General features: G+C 36.3%; 2 protein-coding genes across 3 annotated transcripts in view; both read left to right on the top strand.

The window, feature by feature from the left end:
* Positions 1 to 13,462: 13,462 nt before the first annotated feature.
* Positions 13,463 to 20,090, top strand: LOC114054288 (proenkephalin-A-like). Of its 2 annotated transcripts, none has more exons than XM_027877484.1 (3): positions 13,463 to 13,541; positions 14,424 to 14,564; positions 19,181 to 20,090. In XM_027877484.1, the coding sequence occupies exons 2-3, from the start codon at positions 14,427 to 14,429 to the stop codon at positions 19,841 to 19,843; spliced, it is 801 nt and encodes a 266-aa protein (XP_027733285.1). In that variant the 5' UTR covers positions 13,463 to 13,541; positions 14,424 to 14,426; the 3' UTR covers positions 19,844 to 20,090. The 2 variants fall into 2 exon arrangements, with proteins under 2 accessions (XP_027733285.1, XP_027733286.1); XM_027877485.1 differs by lacking the exon at positions 13,463 to 13,541 and adding an exon at positions 13,742 to 13,807.
* A 4,784-nt stretch (positions 20,091 to 24,874) lies between these two features.
* LOC114053993 (short-chain dehydrogenase/reductase family 16C member 6-like) overlaps positions 24,875 to 25,452 on the top strand; it is a 37,827-nt gene continuing 37,249 nt past the window's right edge. The window contains exon 1 of the mRNA XM_027877095.1: positions 24,875 to 25,074. Within this exon, the coding sequence (XP_027732896.1) occupies positions 24,875 to 25,074 (200 nt within the window). The remainder of the gene's footprint in view (positions 25,075 to 25,452) is intronic.

The raw sequence follows: 25,452 nt of genomic DNA, 5'->3' as shown, positions 1-25,452 counted from the left end.
TTTTCCTGCCTCCCCAGAACTCAATCCACTGTACTACCTGGCATCCCTATGTCTAGATAACATATGGAAAATTCAAGTATTGGTCTTCAATGCATAATCTATCTTCCAGCAGATAAATTATTCCTACCAGCTTTGATGAAGATGATAAACTTTCCTCACCCAAGAAACTGGTAAAAAAAATTTAAGCAACAAATGTTCATAAACATAGATGCATGGGACATGTTATTAGAGAACTCTTCTAAGATGATCTCAAACCCATTAATAACTAAGATTTGAGTCTGACCTAACTATACTGTTTTCTAACTCACCTCCCTCCATATCACTCACAGGGAAATCATGAGGAATCATCAAATACTTTGCTAAAGTCTTGGTATCAACATCAATATTGTATCAATAGTATTCCCTTTACCCACCGATATAGTAATCTTGTCAAAAATTGTAATGGATTCAATATGGTGTGATTTGATTTTGATGAAACCACACTGGTTCTTTATAATTACTCATCTTTATCCTAGATGCCCACTAATAATCCTTTTAATAATACAATTGTAGAATATTTTCAAGGTGTAGAAGTCAAGTTCACTGGTCCAGAGACTGTGGGCTCTACCCATTTTCCTTTTCCTATAACACCTCTAGCATTCCCTACAATCTTTCAAAGATCACTGACTGACAGTGGCTCAGCAATCACATCCACCAATCCTTTCAGAACCCCAGGATTTAGTTTGTCTTCACCTGGAAATCTAAACTTATTAAGGATAGTTGTGTACTCTTTTACTGTCTCCCTACATATCTCGGATTTTGATTCTTTTTTTTCTGTATTACAAATTGACTTTATTTTCAATTCACAGAACAAAAGAAGCATTTCCATGACACAGTATTAAAAAAATGACTGCTCATGAAACTGCGAATCTATGTATAAGTTGCTATTCCCTACAAATATACAACAAAGTTATCATGTAATTTTTTTCCTTTTTCCTTCCTTCCCACTCCCACCCTAAAGATGGCTACCATTAGACACATATATGTGGGTGTATGTATGTATATATATACATATATATATAATGTTTGTGTGTATACATATATATGCAAAATTATCACATTTATGCTTCTATTTATCACTTCTTTCTCTGGATACAGATAATATCTTTCTTCATATGTCCCTTATTTTTAATTTGTGTATTTATTAAAGTCAAAATGACTTAGTAGTTCAAAGTTGTTCTTCAAGTAATAATGCCATTATTGTCTACGATGATCTCTTCCTTCTGCTCACTTTGCTGTTCATCATTTTGTGCGAGTCTTTCCATGCCTTTCAAAGATCATTGAGCTCATCATTTCTTACAGCCAAGTAGTATTCCATAACAATCATACACCACAACTTTTTCAGCCATTCCTCAACTGATGGGAATCCCTGCAATTTCCAGTTCTTTGCCACCACAAAGAGAGCTCCTATAAACATCCCATTCACATTCAAAGTTGTAATTACTATTTGTGAATTCCCCTCCATCTTATTTTTACTATTTTCTTTCTCAGCCTCTCTTTTTACCCTATCCCCATTACCTTATATTCTCCTCCCATTCTCCCATCCTCTCCCACTTCACCAACCTCTCCAAAAGTCCCCCCATCCCCTGCCTCACCCCCAGTCTCAATCCACACACTTCTTCAAAAGTCCCCCATCCTCTCCCTCTATCCTTCCAAATTCCAATCCACATACCCCTATAAAAGTCCCTGTCCAACCATGTCCCCCAGTTTTCTTACCTCTTGACATGTTCAGAAGACTTCTACACCCTTCCAGATGTACACATTGTTTCTTCTTCAACCCAAATGAGAGTAAAGTTCTAATATTAACAACTCTCCACTCCCAACTGTTTCCTCTGTATTAGTCCTTCATTTCACACCCCATTTTAATAATATAATTGCTCCCATGATAGGGTGATTCTAAAACAAAATTTTTCCTACCCAATTTTGTTTTAGAATCACCCCATCATACACAATTCAGCTCCAACCTTTCTTTCAAACTACCTTAGTAATAATGACAGTTTTAAGAATATTGATAACATTTTCGTAGATATCATAAGTAAACAGTTTGATCTTAATGAGTGCCTTATAATTTGTCTTTAATGGTTTACCTATATTTTTTCTAGATCTTTTATATTGAATTTTCTATTGAGTTTTAGTGTTTTTGTTATAAATACCTGAAAGTCTTTCAGTTCATCAAATATCCATTCTTTTTCCATTCAGGATTATACTCAATTTTGCTGGGTGAGTTATTCTTGGATGCAACCTCAGCTCTTTTGCTCTTTGAAATATGGTGTTCCACACCTATCAGATTGGCCAACATGATAAAACAGGAAAATGATAAATGTTGGAGAAGAAATGGGAAAATTGGAACATTAATGCATTATTGGTGGAATTGTGAAATGATCCAACCATTTTGGAGAGCAATTTGGACCTATGCCCAAAGGGCTATAAAAATGTTCATACCCTTTGACCCAGCAAATAGCACTTCTAGGACTGTATCCCAAAAAGATCATAAAAATAGGAAAAAGACCCACATGTACAAAAATATTTATAGTAGTTCTTTTGTGGTGTCAAAGAATTGGAAATTAAGGGGATGCCCATCATTTGGGGAATGGCTGAACAAGTTGTGGTAGATGAATGTAATGGAATACTATTGTGCTATAAGAAATGATGAGCAGACAGACTTCAGAAAAATCTGGAAAGACTTGCATGGACTGATGCTGAGTGAAGTGAGCAGAACCAAGAGAACACTGGACACAGTAACAGCAATGTTGCTCGATGACTAACTTTGATAGACTTAGCCCTTCTCAGCAATGCAAGGACCTGAGACATCTCCAAAAGTCTTAAGATGGAAAATGCTATCCACATCCAAAGAAAGAACTGTGGAGTTTGAATGCAGATCGAAGCATACTATTTGCTCTTTTTTTTTCTATTTTGTTTTGTTTCCTCTTTCTTGTGGTTCCTTCTATTGGTTCTAATTCTTCCTTACAACATGACTAATGTGAAAATATGTTTAATAGGTATGTATATGTATAGCCTATATCAGATATGTGCTATCTTGGGGAAGGATATGGGGAGGGAGGGAGAGAAAAATTTAAAACAAAAGCTTATGGAAGTTATTGTTGATAAATCAAAATAAATTAATAAAAAAATGAAATATGATGTTCCAAGACCTATGGTCTTTTTAGAGTAGAAGTTGCTTGTGAAATCCTGACTGTATTTCTACAGTATTTAAATATTTTTTCTTGTTGCTTGCAATACTTTTTCCTTAACCTGGGAGTTTTGAAATTTGGCTATGGCATTCCTGTAAGGTTTCCTCCTGAGATCTCTTTCAGGTGATAAATCATAGATTTTTTTTTTTCTATGTCTACTTTATCCCCTTGTTCTAGGACTTCAGGATAATTTCCCTTAATAATTTCTTATAATACTGTATCCATATTCTTTTTTGATCATAACTTTCATGTAGCCTGACAATTCTTCTCTCCTCAATTTGTTCTCCCTATCAGTTGTTTTTCTAGTGAGATGCTTCAGATTCTTTTCTAGTTTTTCTAGTTTTATTATTTCTTGGTGCTTTATAACATCATTCAATTCCTCTCTCCTAATTCTAGTTTTCAAGGAGTTATTTTCTTTTTCCAATTGGTTAACTTTCTTTTCATAATTTTCTTAGATTGCTTTTATTTTTTCCCTAATTTTTCTTTGATCTCTCTTATTTGTTTTTTAATTCCTCTTTTAAGTTCCTCTAAGAACTCTTTTTGGGCTTATGACCATTTGACATTACTCTTTGGAGTAGAAGTGTTTTATTTTGTTTTTTACCTCACTATCTTCCTCTGAATATGAACCCAGATCTTCTTTTAAACCAAAATAGCTATCTATGGTCAAGTTCTTTTTTCCTTTGCTTACTCATTTTTATTTTCATTTTGTTTTATTTTATTTTAACAGCTTATTATTATAATCAGGTTTTAATCCCAAATTGTGGGTAATGTTACTCTAGGCCTCAAGTCCTCTTCACTCTTATTTTCTGAATTCTGCCCAGGAGTTCAACCTCAGGGATGCCTCTTTTCCCCTAAGCCATGTTTAGGACTCCCAGCCACACCGCTCTGAAAATGTTCTTATTCCCTGAAGTATTACATTCACTGGGCATGTTCTCATTCCTCCTTATCTACAGTCACAGCCCAGGATCATGTCTGGTCAGCACTGCCAGTCCTGGCTTCCAGAAACAGCAGAAAGTCCTTCAATCTTCCCTCACTCAGTCATCTGGTCTTCTTTAGATGAAAGTGTGTGAGGTATAAATTTGTGAGGCAAAAGTTCGAAAGGTGAAATTTCTTCAGGCCCCGAATGAGGTAAAAGTTGAGGCGAAACTTCTTGAGGCCGAGTCTGCTTCCTGACAGAGCTGATCCAGGGCCTGCTTCTTGTTGATACAGTAGGCCTGGAGGAGTCTACACTTTACTCAGGCCAAAACGCAGCCCCAAAGGTCCTATCTTTTCTGAGGTCCTCTCAAGTTATCTTAGGAGGATAACTGCTTATTTTTGCTGCTGCTCCACACTCATTTTGTGATGATTTTCTGTCTGTTTGTAGAGGAAATCTTGGAGCCTGGAAATTTCTGACCATCATCTTTACAGAATCCACTCAGATATTGATTTTTGATTAATTATTGCTCTTCTGTCTTTATCATTCTGTTTTCTTTAGCAGAGGAAAGCTGAACATCTCCACCTTCTCTCTATCTGCCCTGAACACAGAATTTGAGTTCAAATCCTGACTCACCTACTCACTGCCAGTCTGATTTTAGGAAAGTTATTCAACCTCTTGGGCCTTGGCTTCATCATCAGTAAAAGATGATGTTAAAAGATTTCCAAGGTCTCTCCCAGCTCTTAATTCTAAGATAAAAATCCAATGGTAAATCAAGTCAAGAAAATATCTCAGTTGCACTTCACACCAGTCATGTCAAATGTATGGCTTCTGGGCTGTATCTGGCTTACAACACTCCCCAGTACAGCCCCAACCAGTTTAAAATGTAACTGGGAAGTATTTAACCAAATTAATAAAAATACAATAAAATAGATAATATCACATTTTAAAACTAAGTCAATATGCAACCCACAGAGATCCTTATGTACAGATTAATGGCCCCTGTTTCTATTTGAGTGTGAGACCAATGCTCTATGCCACCAAACTAATGAGATAAATTAATAAACTCCATTCAGCTGAACAATCAATCTGGAGCAACCAGGTCACAAAGTATTTCCTTCAACAGTCTCCTCCCCCCACATTCACCCAGTGTAGCACCCTTCTGAGCTCTGAAGATTAAGATGAGTGTTACCTAGCAAATTTCAAATAAAATAATATAAGTGATAAGATTGTGTAGTTATATCAAAGAATGGTCTTTCCCTAATAACAAATAGCTAAAAAAAATTACAAAGCAGCTTCTTGCTTCTATTCACATCTTCCTTTCTCATTTTTAATTCATGTGGTATTGAACCTGAGATCAGCATAAATAAATAGTTTACTTCCTTTAACCAAAATCAAAACAAATGGTATTAACTCAAGTTTCACCTTCTTTCACCAAGAGAACTTATTTTAATTTGAACATTCCTCTAAGCCAACTCAACGACAATATTGAATGTGAGAAACTGAGAACATGAGAACTTGGGGACTGAGAAAAAGCCATTTGGTTTCAGGAGCTCAATTTTTTTCACAGCACAATCATGGAGCATAACTAAAGCATGCAAAATTAACACCTGAATTGCTTATTGGTAATATCAGTTTAAAAAAAAATCTTCCATTTGAATGATCTCTATAATATCTATTAAGAAGCTTTCTTCTAGTTTGTGCTTCCAGCGGTGTTGTTTTGTCAATGACTTTCATGGTGAGGAAAAGGAAACAATTACACACACACACACACACACACACACACATTGTTATTCTTCTCTCTTCCTGTTATGACTGCCAAGAGCATGTTACTTTGCTCCCACACCAAATGGGGAATAAAACTGAGGTCAAGAAGCAATATGTTACCAGGATGACAGCACTAGACTTTAAGTCCAAGTATTTTGGTTCAAATGTCAGCTCTACTACTTACTACCTGTTTTACCTTGGACAAATTATCTAAGAACCTGGGCCTCACTTTCCTTGTTTATAAAATTAAAGAGCTGAGCTAGATAATCTCTAAGGTCCTTGCCAGTTCTAAATCCTTAGAACTAACTGTCATATATATGCATGCATATGTACATGTGCGTATGCATATACACAAATTACATTGTGTGGGCATAAACATGTATCTCTGTTGTGTGTATATGTCATGTATAAAAGTATATATGAATGATATATACATTGTGTGTAATATATACATTTATATTTCCCCCATTTGGCTTCTCTGAGTTTTTCTTCTATATCTGGATTCCTAATGCATGTATATATGTATGTATATGCACAAACAAACATGCATAGATATAAACAATGCACATATGCATGCATACACACACACATATATACATATATACATACATCTTAGGAGTCCAAGTATTTTAAAAGGTATAGATATGTACACATATACCTATATATACTAGGCACAGTGTATTATATATATGTGTGTATACACGTACATTTATATACATGCATACATACATATACATGCATATAAGTATAAACTTATTAATGCACAAAAATATGCATTTGTAGAAATAAGTATACCATGACATATTCAAATAAGCATCATTTCCTTCAAAGTAATCACACTGAGTACTGGCTAAGAAATAGAGTGATGGATCAGTGGAATAGATTAGGGACACAATATACAATAGTAAATGACTATAGGAATCTACTGTTTGATAAACCCAAGGACTACAGCTTCTGGAATAAGAGCTCATTATATGACAAAAACTGCTGGGAAAACTAGAAAATAGTATGGCAGAAACTAGGCATAGACCAACATCTCACACTGTATACCAAGATAAGGTCAAAATAAGTACATGATTTAGATATAAGGGATGATACCATAAGCAAATTAGGAAAGTAAGGGATAGTTTACCTGTTAGATCTATAGAGAAGGGAAGAATTTATGACCAAACAAAAATTAGAGAACATTGTAAAACACAAAATGGATAATTTTGATTAGATTAAATTAGAGGTATTGCACAAACAAAACCAGTGCAACCAAGATTAGAAGGAAAGCAGAAAACTGTGAAACAATTTTTACAGCAAGTGTTTCTGATAAAGGCCTCATTTCAAATATATAGAGAACTGAGTCAAATTTACTGGGGAATACAAGTCATTCCCCAATTGATAAATGGTCAAAGGATATGAACAGGCAGTTTTCAGATGAAGAAATTAAAGCTATCTGTAGTCATATGAAAAAATGCTCTAAATCACTATTGATTAAAGAAAAGTAAATTAGAACAACTCTAAGGTAGCACCTCATACTTATCAGATTGGTTAATATGACAGAAAAGGAAAATGATAAATGTTAGAGAGAATGTGGGAAAATTGGGACACTAATGCATTGTTGGTGGAGTTGTGAACTGATCCAACCATTCTGGAGAGCAATTTGGAACTATGCCCAAAGGGCTATAAAACTGTGTGTGCCCTTTGATCTAGCAATATCACCACTAGATCTATATCCCGAAGAGATCATAATAAAGAGAAAAGGACCAAAATGTACAAAAATATTCATAGTAGCTCTTTTTGTGGTGGCAAATAATTTGAAATTGTGGGGAATGGCTGGACAAGTTGTGGTATATGAATGGAATGGAATATTATTGTTCTATAAGAAATAATGAGCAGGTAGATTTCAGAAAAACCTAAAAAGACTTATATGAACTGATGCTGAGTGAAGTGAGCAGAACCAGGAGAACACTGTACACAGCAACAGCAACATTGTGTGATGATTAACTATGATAGATAGCTCTTCTCAGCAATACAATGATCCAAGGACAATTCCAAAAGACTTATGATGGAAAATGTTAACCACATCCAGAGAAAGAACTATGGAGTCTGAATACATATCAAAGCATACTATTTTCACTTTTTTTTTCTTTCTTATGGATTTTCCCTTTTGTTCTGATTCTTCTTTCACAATGTGAATAATGTGGAAATATGTTTAATGTGACTGTACATGTATAACCTATATCAGATTGCTTGCAGTCTTGGGGAGGAGGAAGGGAGAAAAATGTGGAACTTAAAATTTTACAAAAATGAATGTTGAAAACTATCTTTACATGTAATTGGTGGAAAGTAAAATCATATTAAGGAGTGGTTTTTTTTCAAATGTAGTCACAATAGAAAGTCACATGTTTTAGTATTGCTGCAATTACTCAAAACATTTTGAGGTTCTTTTCTAAATATTTACAATAATGGTAAAGGTTAATGTTTTGAAAGAGGATTCAATTTTTGGAAACAACTGAAAGTCATTTAATGTCAAACTGAGGGTGATAAAGCTAGGTAAAATCCTTTGGGGTTCAAAATCAATGCATGACTGTGCAGCCTTTAGGAGGCTGGTCAACTGGCTCTGAAGACCATTCCAAAGAGAACTTCCAGAAATGTTTTAATCAACGGCCAGAGCTCTGAATTGTGAGTGTCTCAAGGACATTGCACTCTTATATACACTCATTTGGATTTATCAGTCAATAATAAATCAACAACCATTGATAAAGCATCTATGTACCAGGTCCCAAACTAGGCACTGGGAATAAAAGGGCCAAGGATGAAACAATCCCTACTCTCAAGGAGCTTACATTCTTTCTTATGAGTTCTGGTATATCTATTTGAAAGCCAGGCTTATTATGTCATTGTCACACTTTTTGTATAATGTAAAGAATAGCATATTCCTTGAGAACCCCCATGTTAACATATCTGGTATGATCTTAAAAGAAAAAAACTTTTTCAATTCATTGCCTGTTTAAGTTTTCTCAGCTTAGTGCTGTGATTAATCTCTTCCCTGTCTAAAAGCAATAGATATAAAGGGAAGCATAGTGTTGCAAAAAAATAAAAACACTTGGCTTCCAACTGAGTTTATGTTCCTGAGCCCAAACTGTTCCACTGTCCAATGATGTGAGAATAATTACATCATTTTTATATCTCTGAACCTCAGTTTCCTCAAAACTAGAGATGAGACACTATCTACACAGGGTTGTTAGGAAATGATTTATAAACTGTAAAATGTGTTCTAGTATTATGTAGGATCTGCAGGTTGTAACTATAACTTACCTCAATATACTGTTTTACAATTAAAAAGCTCATTTCAAATGTGATCCTCAATCTTCACCCTATGAGGTATTATTGTCCTTTTACAGATGAGCAATCTAAAACTCTGAGAGGTTAAGCATTTATCTAAGATCACACAGATAATGAGTAGAAGAGCTGAAGTTATAAGTGAGGTATCTCTTGGATAAGTACTCTTTCCTTTATACCAATGAAGGAGAAATAAAATATAACAAATGACATAAGGACACAGTAAAGCAGATGGTCTCATCCACTGCCATAAAAATTGTGCATTATTGTTGAATAGGAGACACCTGCAGTTTTACCTAAATGATTATCTCAACCCTACTTTCTTAGATCAAATGAACTTATTTAACAATTATAAAAGTATTCAGTCACCTCTTTTTTCCTGCCCTTGAAGAAAGAGTATTTTCTCATTACAATAACAAATCCTGCCAGCTGTGTAACATGTAGTCTCTCATAAAATCCACTTTTTCCATTGGCTTATTCTCCCTTTTTCTACTCTCCTCTTCTATGAAATGTTTTATTTATCTAATTTAAATTGACTCAGAATGCTGCTGATTGGCTGATTCCATATGATCCTAAAAGTTTATAGAAAAAATCTGTTCCCTAGAAAGTGGAAGGTGCTATCAGCAAACAGTCTTCCTTAGTCTATTAACAAACTCTTCACTTTGCAGTTTGTATACTCATGTTATTTGACCCTCAGTCATCAGATCTAGCAGGTGGATGATATTCTCCCTCAACATTCTAGGAACCTAGGCTAAGAAATTCCCCAGCACCATATTCCTCAAAATTGGCAATGTACAACCACTATGCTTTAAATATTTAGTCAATTTGACCTTTTTTCATATTGTGATCTTTTTTAATATTTAAAGGAATTTTCAGACTGCTTTCACTACTAGTTGTTTCTATAAATGACCAAATTTCTAGTCAGTTCTCTGGATTTTTGAAAGGTAAAATTTCCTTGTATAATCATCCCTTAGAATTGAAACCTATCACATGGCTAATAGTATGTATATTATGTAGACATATAATACATGTATTTCATAATATATAATTTATACAACCCTTGCTCTCCTTTTAACCCCCCCCATACACACACACTTTGAACCAATCATATATCTCAATAGCATATGCTTTATACGGGTCTCTCTGTGTATTTATCCTTAAACTTGGTTGAAAGTTAACCTACTTAATGCTATTAATTCATTGTCACTTTTATAACAGTAATATTTCACACTTAACAAAATCCAGCCTTGAAAAACCACTGTCATTTGTACAGCCTATGGCATCATAAGTCTGAGCTAAATGCTTTTAGAAATGTTATCGCATTCAGTCCTCACAACTCTGTGAGGTCAGTACTGTTATTATCCTCATTTTTCATTTGAGGAAACTGAGGAAGATAGAAGTTAAGCCATTATCTGAACCCATGAAACATGGAAGACAATTACAACATTCTCTCCCAAAAACTTTTTGAACTCAAGGGTCTGAGGAAAATTCTAACTGGTTACTCAGTTGGGACATGGAGTGACTTCTAAAGGTTCCTGAATTTCAGAGGTAGAAGATAAAGTCCCTGACCCTTTCTGAGCATGAGTAGTATTTATTTTATTAGATGAATTAGTGCAAATGAGTTTAAATCTCCTGTTAGGTCTGATAGAGTCAAGCATTTAATTCCAGAATAAAACTAGAGATCTGAGGAAACTACATGAAAGGAATTAGGAAATGCCTTGTTGCACCATTAAATCATTAGTTTCCATAACTTCAGCCTCCATTCAGAGAAAAAGTAGTAAGGGACATTTAGTCTCTGAACTTCAATAAACTTTATTTCCATGGGAAGGCTGAGTGGTGATTATCATAATGGGCACAAAAATAGATGTTTCTATACTCTCTCTCACTCCCTCTTCTCTCCTTGCCTTTCTTCCTCTCTTTTTTCTTCCCTCGTCCCCCCCCCCTTAGAGCCAAGTAAATGCCCAGTAAATAGAACACTAGTCTTGGAGTGAGGAAAACATGAGTTCAGATGCTCCTGCAGATATTTAGTAGTTGTGGAAGCCTAGGCAAGTTACTTCATCTCTCTCACCCTCAGTTTCCTTATCAATAAAAAGAAGGTAGATTTGGACTTGATGGTTGCTAGAGTTTATTCTAACTCTAAAACATGAGCCTATGGTTCCTATAAAGCTTTCCAAAAGGGGTGAGGAAAGGAAACAAGCATGTATTAAGTGCCTATTATGTGTCAGGCACTGTTCCAAACAATGAGGTTACAAAGAAAGGGGAAAAAAATCTTTGCACTCAAGGAGCTCACAATCAAAGGGTGGAAGATGACATGCAAACAGCTATGAACAAACTATATGTGTGTGTGTATGTGTATATATGTATATATGTATGTATGTGTGTGTGTGTGTGTGTGTGTGTGTATACACACATGCTTCTCTGATTCCTTTTGGTCTCTAGTGAGCAATTTAGGATATTACTGCTTTAGTGTACACTGTTACTAAGAAATAACCTAGTAAATAAGATCATCCCCCTCATTTTCATACCCCAGTTATTATTACTCCCTGACCATGAATAAGTTAAGTGCTCAGATAAAGACAAGTGTGCTGTAATTCTATAGTGTATTCTTTCTATACCACTTCTTGGCAAAAACAACTGGGGTGAAAAAAAACTGGTTTAAAGAAAGCATTTGTTTCCACTTTCCAGGTTGCACGGGCAGGGAGAGTATGGTAGCTGGGGACAATATGATAATCGTCTGTAAAGAGCATAAAAAGTCCCACTGGAATCATGCCTTTTCTTGCATGAAGTACAGAAGGCTAAGGAGACTCCTAAAAGATAATATCTATGCTTTTCCCTAGTTCTCCGATGCCAGTTAGAAACTCCGCCTTTAGTTGAATCCTGGTAGAGAACAAGATGGTGAATGTAGCTATTATTTGACCTGTATTCTTCCTCTCAGACTTCCCAGGCCTGCAGCCGCAGTCCCTGACCAGCATCCTCTCCTTGGCTAGCAAAGCCAGGCCACCTGGCTCCCTGGAACCTGCGCAGGAGCGCGCTGCCCTCTAGTGACCAAAATTAGAAGATGCAGAGCTACAACTAGCCTTCCAAAGAGCTCGAATTTCACGTTCCCAACAGAGGAGCTTCAGATATTCCCCTCTTCTTGTCCGTCTAGATCCCTCCTGCATGATAGTAGTGGCAAAAATAGCAGCAACAATAAGTACACCTAAGGTTTGAGTAGAACTTAACTGGAACCAAAGTCTTTCACATGCTTTGTCCCCTCTGCTCAAATATTAAGATTTCTTTAACATGGCTTTTCCAGGACTTTGAGAATTTCTTGTTGCTATTAAAGTAAAATGAAAAAGTGAGGGATTTTCCCCCTCCAAACCTTCCAGGACATAGTTCCTCTTTAAATCACCCCTTCTTTCTCCCCACAGAATTAAACCTGTTATATCTGCAAGGAGGGTGTGGATGTGAGATCCCTGAGTTTATTATGCTTTTCTTGGACCCCCATTGGGGTTACAAGCATTTGTCTTACAATTACTTACAAGCCAGCTCTGCAAAATGATTGCCTACCAACTTCAGACCACCTGTTTTGGGGTTTATCAGTAGAGACTGTTAGGATTTGCTTTCTGCTAAGACAAGCTTTAACTTTGGGAGAAATAATCCTGTCCTGGTCTATTAATGGGAAGCAATTCAGGATTAGTATGAATGTCCTCAGTGTTCTTTGAAACTATGACCCTGGGAGAACGTTTTAGGAAGAGAGGAAACAAGCCTGATGTGGCCCTACTGTTTACACATACCATTTCCAAGAAACCTAAGGAACTCCCCTGATGAAATTCTTCCCCATTTCACTCCCATGTGCCATTAATCGAACTTTGAAACCTTCAGATGATTGATGGGAAAATGCCTGAGTCACCCCCTCTGCCACTCCCCCCCCCAATAAAAATGTTTTGAGAGGAAATTTTCCCAAAGGGCCTAGGGTTAATGTGTAGGAAATACCCAGCAAATTACCATGTGTGAGTAACAAACCCACCCCAGTCTCCCAGTCCTACTGGAAAGAATAGAGAATGAATCCTATCCAATCCCACACTGTCTGGCTCAGTTCCTTCTTAGTGATGATAGTTAATAAGAGAGCAAGTGTGTCCGAGGTGGGATTTCGTAGGTCCTGCGTCAGCTGGAGCCTGTAGGTGATTGGGGGACGCTTGAGTTTTTCCTTTTTTTTTTCACTAATTATAAAGTGGTTCCATCCACTTCCCAGCACACTGACTCAGGTGGAGAGCTCCCAACCCTTCACGTCCATCCACTTCAGTTACCCACTGAAGTCGGTAAGTAACGACATCATAGCTCTACTGATAACTCCTTACTTTCTAACCGAGGGACTGCAGTAAATTTGCCAGGAGCACCGATAGGTCGAACTGCAGGCTATTGCTTTTTTTCTGTTGTTCTCGCCTTCTCCCCTCCACTCCCCTCCCCGTTCCCCACCCTTCTAGAGATTCTCCTGGGACGCAAATTGCTCTGCTCCGCTATAAATACTTGGTGAGCAAACCAAAGCACTTTAGCCAGACCACATTCGATCCAAGGAAGCATCTATGTAAGTAAACTTTGCTAAAATATTGGATTTTCCTGGTGGATAAGGGGGACCTATTTGCTGTTCTTTTTCTCTTTTATTTTTTTTTCTTAATTTTCCTCTTCTACTTTCCCTTTTGCGAGTGAACTTGTATTATATCTTCTGCTGGTGTGTTTAGTCTTCCTTGGTACCGAACCTGGCCACTCCATTTCATACTTTGGAGAGTTCTCAGTGTTCACAGCGTTTTAGAGGGGAGAAATCTGTCCCCCAGGAAGGTAAGGTTTCTTAGGATCTCAGCTAAAAGAAAGGACAAAATCCAGTCTATCTGGGTGGTCTCAAATAAGATCCAACTGTAATGCTTTCACTCCCTAGTCAGCCAACGCAGCGCATATAAAGACAGAAGCCCCTTCTCTTTGCCCTGAGGTTTGTCCGGATAGAGTACTTAGGAAAAGGTAAATGCTTTATTACTAGTTGGAATTAGAGATCTCGCTGTTCCTGTGTGTGTGTCTTTCAGGAAATAGGGAATGTGAGTAACCTGAAAATGAATTCGTGGATCAGAGAAGAAAAGCGGTTTTTCCTTAGCGTTAGCAAAGGATGGTTAGACAGTGGCTGAGCTACGCATCCCACTCTCTCTTTTCAGCCCATGGCGCTGTTCCTGAAGCTCTGCAGTTTGCTTCTGGCTCTCAGCCCTGGCCTCTTCCTGACTGTCAGAGCGGAATGCAGCAAGGACTGCACCTCTTGCACCTACCGTCTGGGACAGCGTGCGGACATCAATCCATTGGTGAGCGCGGATTGGGGTAGGAGGAGAAAGAAGGGGGGAATCCTTGTTATTACATTTTGTTTCTGTTAAATACGGCGTAAGTAGTGGGGCACCTCTCCGTCACCAAAATCTAGACTCTCCTTGTTACACCTGAAGGAACTGGAGAGTAAATCTGACTCCAAAGCTAAACTTACTCTGTGTCCCGCAGGAAATCTGGCTCAGAATTTTGGTTTTAGGAAAAGGGGGAGGGAGCGAGTAGGCGGTTGGTAGGTACTATTATGTTGGACTTTTTTTTTAATCCGTGGTGTGTGTCTGTGTGTGTGTGTGTGTGTGTGTGTGTGTGTGTGTGTGTGTGTTAACAATTGGGTATATAGATCGGCTGAATTAATCCACTTTAAAAAAAAGAAAGAAAAGATCCCCAGGCAGTTTTTTCAGGACCTCGGAGAGCAGCAGACTCACTGCTGTCCCAAGAGCATTGTCCCACAATGCCAACTCCTTGCTCCCTGCGTATCTCACCACTTCATTTCATTAGACACTAGTGTTAGAGCCAACTAGTTTCAACTAAAGGATGAGTAGCGGTACTGTTTTGTGGGAAATTTAGTTGCAGTAGAAAGAGCACTAGATTTTGAGACTAAGGTTCAGATTTCAGTTCTGCTACTTATTGTGTAGCCTTGGCATGTCATTTCTCTCTGGGCTTCATTTTCCTCATTTGTAAAATAACACGGTTTGTTTAGATGACTTTAAAGATCCCTTCTGGATCAAGTCTGAATTTCACTGAAAGACTTAACAGTATCAGCCTTTGTTGAAAAGAGAAATGGAGGGGAAGGAAGAAGGACAAGAAGTTGGTAGAGTAGAAAAGAAGAAATGAGAGAATGCAAGAAAGATAATGGGAATTTCATTTTTGCATCCTGAAATAATTACTAGATTATAATTTTCCCACTCTACAGAAGGTATAGGGGAGTAGCTGAAGATAGTATTGCAAAACAGTAAGAGAGGCAAGGTGCAGGTGGGTGGAGAAAGACCAATCCAGAACAAGTGGCTCAAAACAAAAATCAGGTTCCCTGGGAAATTTATTTTGAAACATTTTCTGCATGGAGTCCTTAGAATTTTTAAATATATATATATATATACATATATATGTATATATATATTTTCTAATCCTCTTCCTAAGGCAATGGTTAAGTTTTAATTTCCATGGGGGGGGTGGTAGGGATTCCTCCTCAGGTATACTCTGGTATTTCCAATAAACCAAAATCTTAACATATTTATTTAACATACTTAACAATATATTTCAGAGTAGAGGCAGCTTTTCTTGGGAAAAATAATCTAGTTCTACTTCACCTGCTGTATGCAGATATGGAATTACTATAAAAATGTTTATGTATTATTGAATATTTGTATATGTACCATAATCTCTAAACTAGACCACATCTTATTTGTCTTGGCATTTCTCTCACTGTCTAGCTCAGTTCTTTGCATGTAGATTGTTAAAAGATAAAAGAATGAGTAAATGAAACTATATAATGGAGCTTTGTATGATGATGACAAAATAACATTCTTTCCTTCATCCTTCCTTCTTCATTCTCTTTTAATCTTTAGGTTGACTGTGCCTAGAAACTAAGTACAGAACAGACCCATGTGGAGAACTACAAACAGAGGAAAAGAGGAGTCAGGCACTAATTCTATAGAAGTGTACCCTATGTTTCTAATCATACAATTCTCCCATCTTTAGTCATACTCTGGCACCCAACTTTCACATTTGTACATTGGAACAATCTGCACATGCTAATACTGAGGCATAGCATGTGTTATCCCTGTCCCCACATGTGTTGGCTAAATGATAATGGAATTTCTAATTTCCTTGCTTAATGAGCTAAAATTAAGATAAAGATTAGAATACTCTGTTCATTGTATTTAAAGTGACTTGAAAGATTGGCATTGTTTATTCAATTATTTTTCTTCTTTAGTCTTTCCCCTCATACAATTCCCAACATCCTATTACTGTTTTAATTTTCTCATGTGGAAGAGTTAAATTACCCCCCAAATCTTACCATCATGTGTTGTTATGATCTTTTATCCATTTCTACTCTAAATCTTTCAGGTGCTACTTTAAAAGTAAGCAGCATTTTCCAAAATATTCCTAAGCAAATGAGCTGATAACATTTTTGCCCAGATGTTGGTCAGAACCCTTTACTATGAGCCCTTTAACACAGATGGGCTCCTCAGTAACTAAAATAGTCTCTTAAGAAGGTATTTTGAATGGCTAACTAATAATGGGTTTCAAGTCAGAATTAGAGTTATCTTAATTTAGTAAATATCACTAGAATTGCATTAGTAGAGAGACAAGCTACCATGAGAAAGCACTGTGGAAATTTAACTGCCTAACCTATACCACACATCTGTGGAAAAAATCCTTAAGAAATTGGTAGAGGTTGCAAGGTAGTTAACAAAGAAAGGATGTCATCATCCCTACAGTGACATGTTTTCGATGAGGAAAAATCAGGGATCTAAGGGGTAATACCTTTTTTTTAATCTAGAAGAAAAAGGTTATATGAGTTATGACTTCATATTTTAGGTTATATAGTTATATACATGAAGTTACAACTTCATATTTTAACAGTAATTAACTTTGATAATTATTTTAAAATGTATAACCTTTTTCTAGCTATAATATATATATGTATTTTGAGAAAGAAGTTTATAAATGCAACAAAGTATTCTGTGTATATTTAAATAATTTTTTACTAACTACATCACTTTCCTCCTTCTAACCTGTTTTTTTCCAAGCAATTTATAAAAATTTAGAATATAAATGTAAAATTTAGAGCCAGAAGAGAACTTGGAGGCCAGCCTCCTCAAATTCCTCATTTTGCAGATGAGAAAACTATGACCCAGAGAGAACTTACTTCCACAAAATCAAAACCAAGGTATCAATCCAGGTTCTCTGACTCCTAATCCCTCTTCAATACAAATGAATTAAATTCATGGAGCTCAATAATTGCATTCTTTGGAGACAGCATGGTACTGTGTAAAGAGTATTAGCTCTTGACTAGGATGATAGAAGTTCAAATTATACCTCTGATACTTACTATGTGTGACTGCAAGTCACTTACCTTCCCTAGGCCTCAGTTTCCTAATTTGCAAAATAAGGGGTTAGACTAGATGTCCTTTGGGCTCCCTTCTAGTGCCAACTCAATGATCCTATGTTCTTTTAAAATTCTAATGCAGCAAATATTCATTGAACCCCAACTCTTGATAATTGATCAGTAAATGGAAAATGCCCCCACAAAGGTAAGGAAGGCATTCAATTTATAAGAATATATTCATAATAGTAGAAAAGAAAACAGAAATAATTCCTTTATTAAAACCTATATACCCTTAACATTGGTGACTTGGAACTCTACCAAAAACACATCACTGAGATGCTTTCTTTGAAGCATTTACACATTTTGAGCAGAGTAGATTCTCCTGTTGAGTAGAGGAGAATCTTAACAGTATCATTAGGAGTAATTCATCCTAAGTCTTACATTGGTTAATTACTGTATAATGAATAAAGAGAAGAATGGTATGCAGATTCATTCCTTTTTATTGAGTAACATGATATCCATTGAAAAAGACTTTCAATTTTGCAGTGACTGTTTATGAGAGGAATGGCCTTCAAGCTTTAATATTTATAATATTTTAATTATATCAGACCTCAGAGCCAAAATTTCAGAACAAAAATGATAAAAGAAAGAAGGTAAGACTAAAATGAAAAATTTCTACTTCAATTTATCCTGTCACCCTTCAGCATAATCAAGCTTAGTTTTGAATTTTAAGACTTTTTACACAACTGCTTTTGAATTCTTGTTGTCTATAATAAAAAGGTAAAATAAAGAGGAACATGAATATTGGGAGTTAACTAGAATAAAACTGCATTATGTATATGTACATGTATGTGTGTGTGTGTGTTGCAAACAAGTGTTCTAATTCAAAGAATTAATTTTTCAAGCTAAATGCATTTTATTATAACATTTCCTTGATTAAGTCTTGGTTTCAGTCACATCAGTAATGAATTGCTACCATACACTAAGTTTGGGTCATCAAGACAGTCAACCCAAGTCAGTATAATCACTCCCATGTGGGTGCAAATAATTTTAATTTAAAATTAAAACTTTTAAATAACAATTATACTATAATAATTATTTATTTTAATTCCATAATATTTGAACTTGCTAACTGCTTATAAAAGAGACTGATAGTTCAAAGAACACCTGATTTTAAGTCCTACCTCTGACATATAATGACATTGTAGCCCTAGTCACTTAACCTCTTAGTGCACTAGACAACTCTCAAAGGCCACACATTACAAAGAAAATGTTTATCTTCATTGACAAAGAGTTGTCTATATCAATGAAATTATGGATCCCATCTCTATCCCTATCCTTAAATATCCATCCAGTGTAATGAAGATTTGCAGTGAGAAAATGGAGATTACTTTATTATGTGAACATTCTCCAGCAACAAGAATTAATATTAATAAACACAAATATTTTAAGCTGATCTAATTAACTTTCTTAAGAATTAGAGCTGGTGTAAATAGAAGATGCAGCAAAGCCACAATAATATCTTACCATTGGATTAATCATTTTTCACAGGCTTGCACACTGGAATGTGAAGGGAAATTGCCATCTGCTAAAGCCTGGGACACCTGTAAGGAGCTTCTGCAACTGACCAAGATGGATCTTTCTCAGGAAAGCACCAACAACCAAGGAGAAAGCAAACAAGATGACAGTCATCTTCTAGCCAAAAAGTATGGGGGCTTCATGAAAAGGTATGGAGGATTCATGAAGAAAATGGATGAGCTTTATCGAGTGGAGCCAGAAGATGAGATGAATGGAGGAGAGGTCCTTGCCAAACGATATGGAGGTTTCATGAAGAAAGATTCTGATGATGATGCATTGGCCAATTCATCAGACCTGTTGCTGAAAGAGCTGCTGGGAACAGGGGACAACTCTGAGGCAGGACGTTATCGAGAAGGTAATGAGAATGAGGAGGAAGTGAGCAAGAGGTATGGGGGCTTCATGAGAAGCTACAAGAGAAGTCCAGAGCTGGAAGATGAAGCAAAAGAGTTACAGAAAAGATATGGGGGCTTTATGAGAAGAGTTGGAAGGCCTGAATGGTGGCTGGACTACCAGAAAAGGTATGGTGGATTTCTTAAGCGCTTCGCTGATTCCCTGCCTTCAGATGAAGAAGGAGAAGGTTATTCCAAAGAAATTCCAGAAATGGAGAAGAGATATGGAGGATTTATGAGATTTTAATACTTTTTCCCATCAGTCCCCAAATGCCCTGCCCAGCTTTCCTTTGGAAAGACTGCCTCATTGATCATATTTTATTGTAAGGTGTTGCTTGCACTGTACAGTTTTTTACTGTCCTAGTTAACAATATGCCCTTCAATCTGTTAAGTTTCTGTGTTCTTTTGAAGGACTGCAACTTCTGTTCTAGTCCAATGTAAGCCATTCTGGTAGTTTTCATGCTAATACTGTTTCTGTTCATTTGTTCTTTACTTTAAACAAAAATATCTATAAATGCTTACTTGTACATAGATAGAATAAATTCTTCATTCCAACTGCATAATGTGCTTGAAAGTGTCTGTTTTCCACATTATGTTCAACCACCCTGCAGTTTTCATTATCCTACAGTGAAAGCCACACTCCAAAGGAATAAACAAATCAGCTCTGGGGCAACCTCAGACCACTGGTCTACATCTCTCCAGGGAGCTAAGTGGGGGGGGGGGGGAGGAAGAAAGAAAAGAAAAAATTTTCCATTTAATTTGCTACAATTAACACTGCTGATCCATAAAAAAAATATGGAAATGAAAATGATCCTATAGTTGCTCTCATTTCTGCAAATGAGTTACATTAAAAGAATCCAAAGCACTACCAACTCCAGGTCTGACCTTGCATATACCAAGAACTTGCACTTTCTACATTTAAAATCAGCTCTAATGCATACTGTTAAGACTAGAAGGGAGGTTATTTGGGTTATTTAGGTTATCTAGCATATCAAGGTTATTTAGCATATCTTTCACATTGTACAGATGAAGAAATGGGAGCTCAGAAAGGTTAAGTGAAGATTACACAGTTCACTAGGGGCAACTCAAAACATAGGTCTCCTGCACCCAATCCAATGTTGTCTCCCAAACACTACACTGCCCTTCCATCTACCCTGCTTTCAAAAACCCAGGTATTTTTACATTCATATTGATAGCAATTGGTGCTTAATCAATAAATAATTAAGTATTCATGAAATTTTGTATATAAATCTTTGTACTAGATCCTTTGAAGGTTTAAAAAAAAAGGGCAGAAGACATGGTCCCTGACTTCTGGCAGTATGCTCATAAATGATCTTGTTAAGTAAAGCTCCAGTGCTGAACACAGGTGTCTATACATCTTTACAAGAACCAACTATTATATACAGATCTGGAGAAAGACATGTATGTGCCCTAGGAAAGTTTGGAAAGTACATTTCCTGTGTGGCTACTGATGGGTTTGAGCCTTCACTCTAAGACTTACAGTTTGACATATTACAAAATAAATACCTGCCCCCAGAAAATTTTCTATCATTAAAATACATGGATTTTTTAAAAAGAGGGATTTTAAGTTTTGTTTTCCCCTGAGGAGTTTGGATGATTCAAATATTTGATTTTATCTCCTCGTCCAGGACTTACTTTCTTGGAGAGTTGCCTGGAATACTGATAATTTGTGTGATTTGTCCAGGGTCACGCAGCCAGTGTGTGTCAAAAGCAGGACCTAAATCCAGATCTCCCTAACACAGACGCCAGCCTTCTATCCGTTATTAGATTACCTCCCTGTAAAAAAAAAAAATAGAGTAGTATAGATAATAATGGCTGGCATTTCTATGGCACTTTAAGATTTTCATCTCATTTAATCTTCACAACATCCCTGTGAGTTAAAGTGCTGTAGGTATTATTATGCTTTTTTTATGAATGAGGAAACTGAGGCTCAGTGGGGTTAAGTGATTTGACCATGCTCACATACCTAGTTAAGTGTTAGAGATGGGATTTAAAACTTTAGGTCAAAATCCTAATCCAAGGTGCAGTGCTCTTTTAATGCCTCTGTTCTCCATTACATATCCCCCCAAATCCCATATTTTTTGGTGCCATAGGCAGCTGCATAACTCTCTTCCCCATTCAGAATTAATACTTTGGAATCACAGAATTTCAGAGCTGGAAGGAGCTTATGAGGCCATTTAGTTCAACCTGCACCTGAGCAAGTGTCCCCTCCATAGTATCCTCAATAAAAAGTCATTCAGCCTCCATATGAAGTCCTCCAATTATGAACATCTTTCTTTTTTCTGGAGACAGTCCATTTCTCTTTTGTATTGATCCAATCTTGGGAAATTTTTTTCTCCTAAAACCAAGCTGAGATTTTCTTCTATTCAAATCCCACCAATTGCTCCTAGTTCTGTTCTCTAGATCTAAGCAAATTATTTATTTATTTTCTTTTTTTAATCTTTTTTATTAATTTGTTTTAAGCAAATACTAAAACTTAAGTACACAATAAGAAAAGAAAAAAATTATAAACTTAAATGCTAAAACTTAAATACAAATAAGAAAAGAAAAAAAGCATTGTCATGTGCTCAGCAGAATGTGAAAGCAATAAATTATAACAACAATAAATTTCCATTTCAAGAAAGTATTGTATTACAAGACTACACATTGTGTTCAGAGCTGTCCATCTTTTCTTTACTTCCTTACAAGTTTTCTTTTATTCTCTGCTGTGTACTTTTTACTTTGTTCTTTTTTTCCCTTTCCTCCCCTCACTCCACCAAGAAGGTTACAATTTCACAGGAATACATGTACATACACATGCATACACACATATATATACACACAAACATACATATATACATATAAATATACACCTACATACATACACTTACATACACATATATGTACTTAGATATTTATAATCATACTCATATATAAATATATACATTTATATGTATCTGTGTAAGACCATACTATATTTGTTTGTCTTCTGTTTCTCTGAGGGTGAATAACATCTTCCTTCATAAGTCCAAGTCTTTCCATATTTTTCTAAGTCTACCAACTTATCATTTCCTACACCACAGCAATAGTCCAACTTTATACTGCCTGGTTATTTTAAATAGTCTAAAACAATATGATTAATATGGCTGACATATAGTGTAGTTTCCCTATTTTTGTCCTTTGATTAAATCTATATCAGCTTTAACTTTGTCTGAGATCATGATTGCTACCTCTGCTTTTTTTTCCTAATTAATTGTACTCCTGATTTTATTTTATACTTCTGTGTATCTCTTATTTCTTTATCCCTCCTGACTCCTCTATTTTACTTCTACCAACTAACTTACCCTTCTATTACTTAACCTCCTCCCCCTCCAAAGATCCCTCCCTTTTTCTCTCTCTCCCCACCCTTTCCCCTCACCTCTTGTTTCCATCGGAATTTAGAAGACTTTCATAGCCTTACAAATATATATGTTATTCCCTCTTTATCCCATTGCTGTTAATCTAGACACCCTTCTATACCCCCCTTAGCCTATTCCCTTACACTCATTTCTTTATAAATCTAGAAAACTTTTATTCCTTTCTAAATGTATATATTTTTCTCTCTTTAACCCAGATGTGATGTGAGTAGGGTTCCCACTAAAAATCCTTCCCTTGTCCTCTCCCCATCTCTATCCCCTTATCCTTTTATTTCTTTCTGAATTTAGAAGACTTTTATACCCTTCTAGATATATATGTATTGTTCCTTCTTCAACTCATTCCCAATGAGAGTAGGGTTCTAGAACTACCAGCACTCCTTCCTCATCTAATTCCTCTGTGTCAGTTCTTCCTCTCACACTTCATTTGTATGATTACTCTTTTTACCTTTTCCTAAATGGTTTTACTTTTTAGAATCACATCATACTCAAGTCTACCCCAATCTTTCTTTTAAGCTACCGAATTACTAATAATAATCCTTAGACATACATTTTATATTCCCTTGTATAAAAAGTAACAATCTGCCCTTATTGAGTTCCTTTTAATTAGTCTTTGATGTTTACCTTATGTGTCTCTTGGATCTTGTATGTCAAATTTTCTATTGATTTCAGGTCTTTTTGCAACAAAATCCTGAAAGTCTGGCAATTCATTGAATATCCTTTTTTTTCTTTTTCATTCAGAATTACGCTTAACTTTGCTGGTTTGATATTTTGAGCCACAACCCCAGTTCTTTTGCTCTTTGATATGTAGTGTTCCAAGACCTGTGGTCTTTTACTGTAGCTACTGTTAGATCTTGTGTGAATCTAATTGTGGGTCCATCATATTTGAATTGTTTTTTTTTTCCTTGTTGCTTGTAATATTTTCTCCCTGAGCTGAGGCTTTTCGAATTGGATTATGATACTCCTGTAGGTTTTCCTTGTAGGATCTCTTTCAGGTGGTAATCAATGGACTTTTTTTTCTATTTCTACTTTCCCCTCTTCTTCTAATGATTCAAGACAATTTTCTTTAAATATTTCTTGTATTATTGTATCAAGTTTTTTTTTATTATAGCTTTCAAGTAGTCTGATTATTCTTGTGTTTTTTCTTCTTGATCTGTTCTCTAGATCAGTTATTTTTCTTATGAAATGTTTCACATTCTATTCTATTTTTTCATTCTTTATATTTTGTTTTATTATTTCTTGGTCTCATTACTTTGCTGGCTTCTCCTTGCCACATTCTAATTTTTAAGGAGTCATTTTTTTCCTTAAAATTCTGGACCTCCTTTTCCACTTGGTTGACTTTCTTTTCATAATTTTGTTTTTCTTGAATTGTTCTTTTTTTTATTTTTCCTCAATCTCTTTCATTTTATTTTTAAAGTCTTTTTTAAGTTCTTCTATGAATTCTTCTGGGGTAAGTGACCATTTGATGTTACTCTTTGGGGTAAGAGAGGCTTTTTTATCCAGTTTCCTCCTCTGAAGAGATACCTCAGTCTTCTCTATTCCCATTCTATAATTAGGTTCTTTCTCTTTTGCCTGCTCATATTTTTTATTTGTAGCAGCTTATCATTGTAATCACCTCCAGTCCTGGGGTATGGGGATGGTGCCTCTGGCCTCAGATCCTCCTTCAGTTCTCCCCTCTGGCCTGGAACCCAAACCAAGAACTCCACCCTCCTGTAAGTGCCCACAGCCAGTGGAGTCCCTACCCCATTGCTTCTGTACTCATTGGGTGTGTGCTGGTTCCATCTCACTCAGGACTGAATCTAGGTAGCACACCTAGTCCTGGTGGCCCTTATCAGCTGAGGTTCCCTCAATATTCCACTGCTCAGATGGCCAACTGCCCACACTGTCCAGAGGTGAAAATTCCTGTGGCTAGGGCCAAAGCTACCCCCCTCAACCAGCTAGTCCAAGGGCTCACTGCTTGCTGTTTCAGTGGAACTAGCCTGAAGGTGTTTACACTTCACAGGAACCAAACCTCAGTCCTAGGAATTTTCTTCAGATATTCTCTGATTGTCCCAGGAGGACCACTGTTCGGACCCAACTCTTGTTTCTTTTTACCTGCTACATCCACCCTGAGGCACTATTTTGTCATTTGTGGGGGAAATCTGGAGAACTTGGAATTTTCTGACCTACTCTGCTATCTTCCCAGAATCTTCTCTAAGCCAATAATTTATCTTAACAGGGTTTCCATGTGATAGCCCTTCAAACACACAGAAGCAGTTATCACAGAAAGGCAGCATGGTGGAGATGAAAGATTATTAGATAAGGAGTCAGAAGATTAAGACTCTAGTCACAGGCTCCACCATTAACCAGCTGTGGAACCTTGATCATTAAGTCATGTCCAAGATTTCCTCATTTACTGATAAGGAACCTGAAGTTTAGAAAGTGAGGCTGATTTACAATGTTA

This window comes from Vombatus ursinus, unplaced genomic scaffold (assembly GCF_900497805.2).
Source record: "Vombatus ursinus unplaced genomic scaffold, bare-nosed wombat genome assembly UNPS02014812.1, whole genome shotgun sequence".
Taxonomy (NCBI): domain Eukaryota; kingdom Metazoa; phylum Chordata; class Mammalia; order Diprotodontia; family Vombatidae; genus Vombatus; species Vombatus ursinus.
The sequence above is the reverse complement of the archived record's forward strand: the minus strand, read 5'-3'. Positions and strand labels throughout refer to the sequence as shown.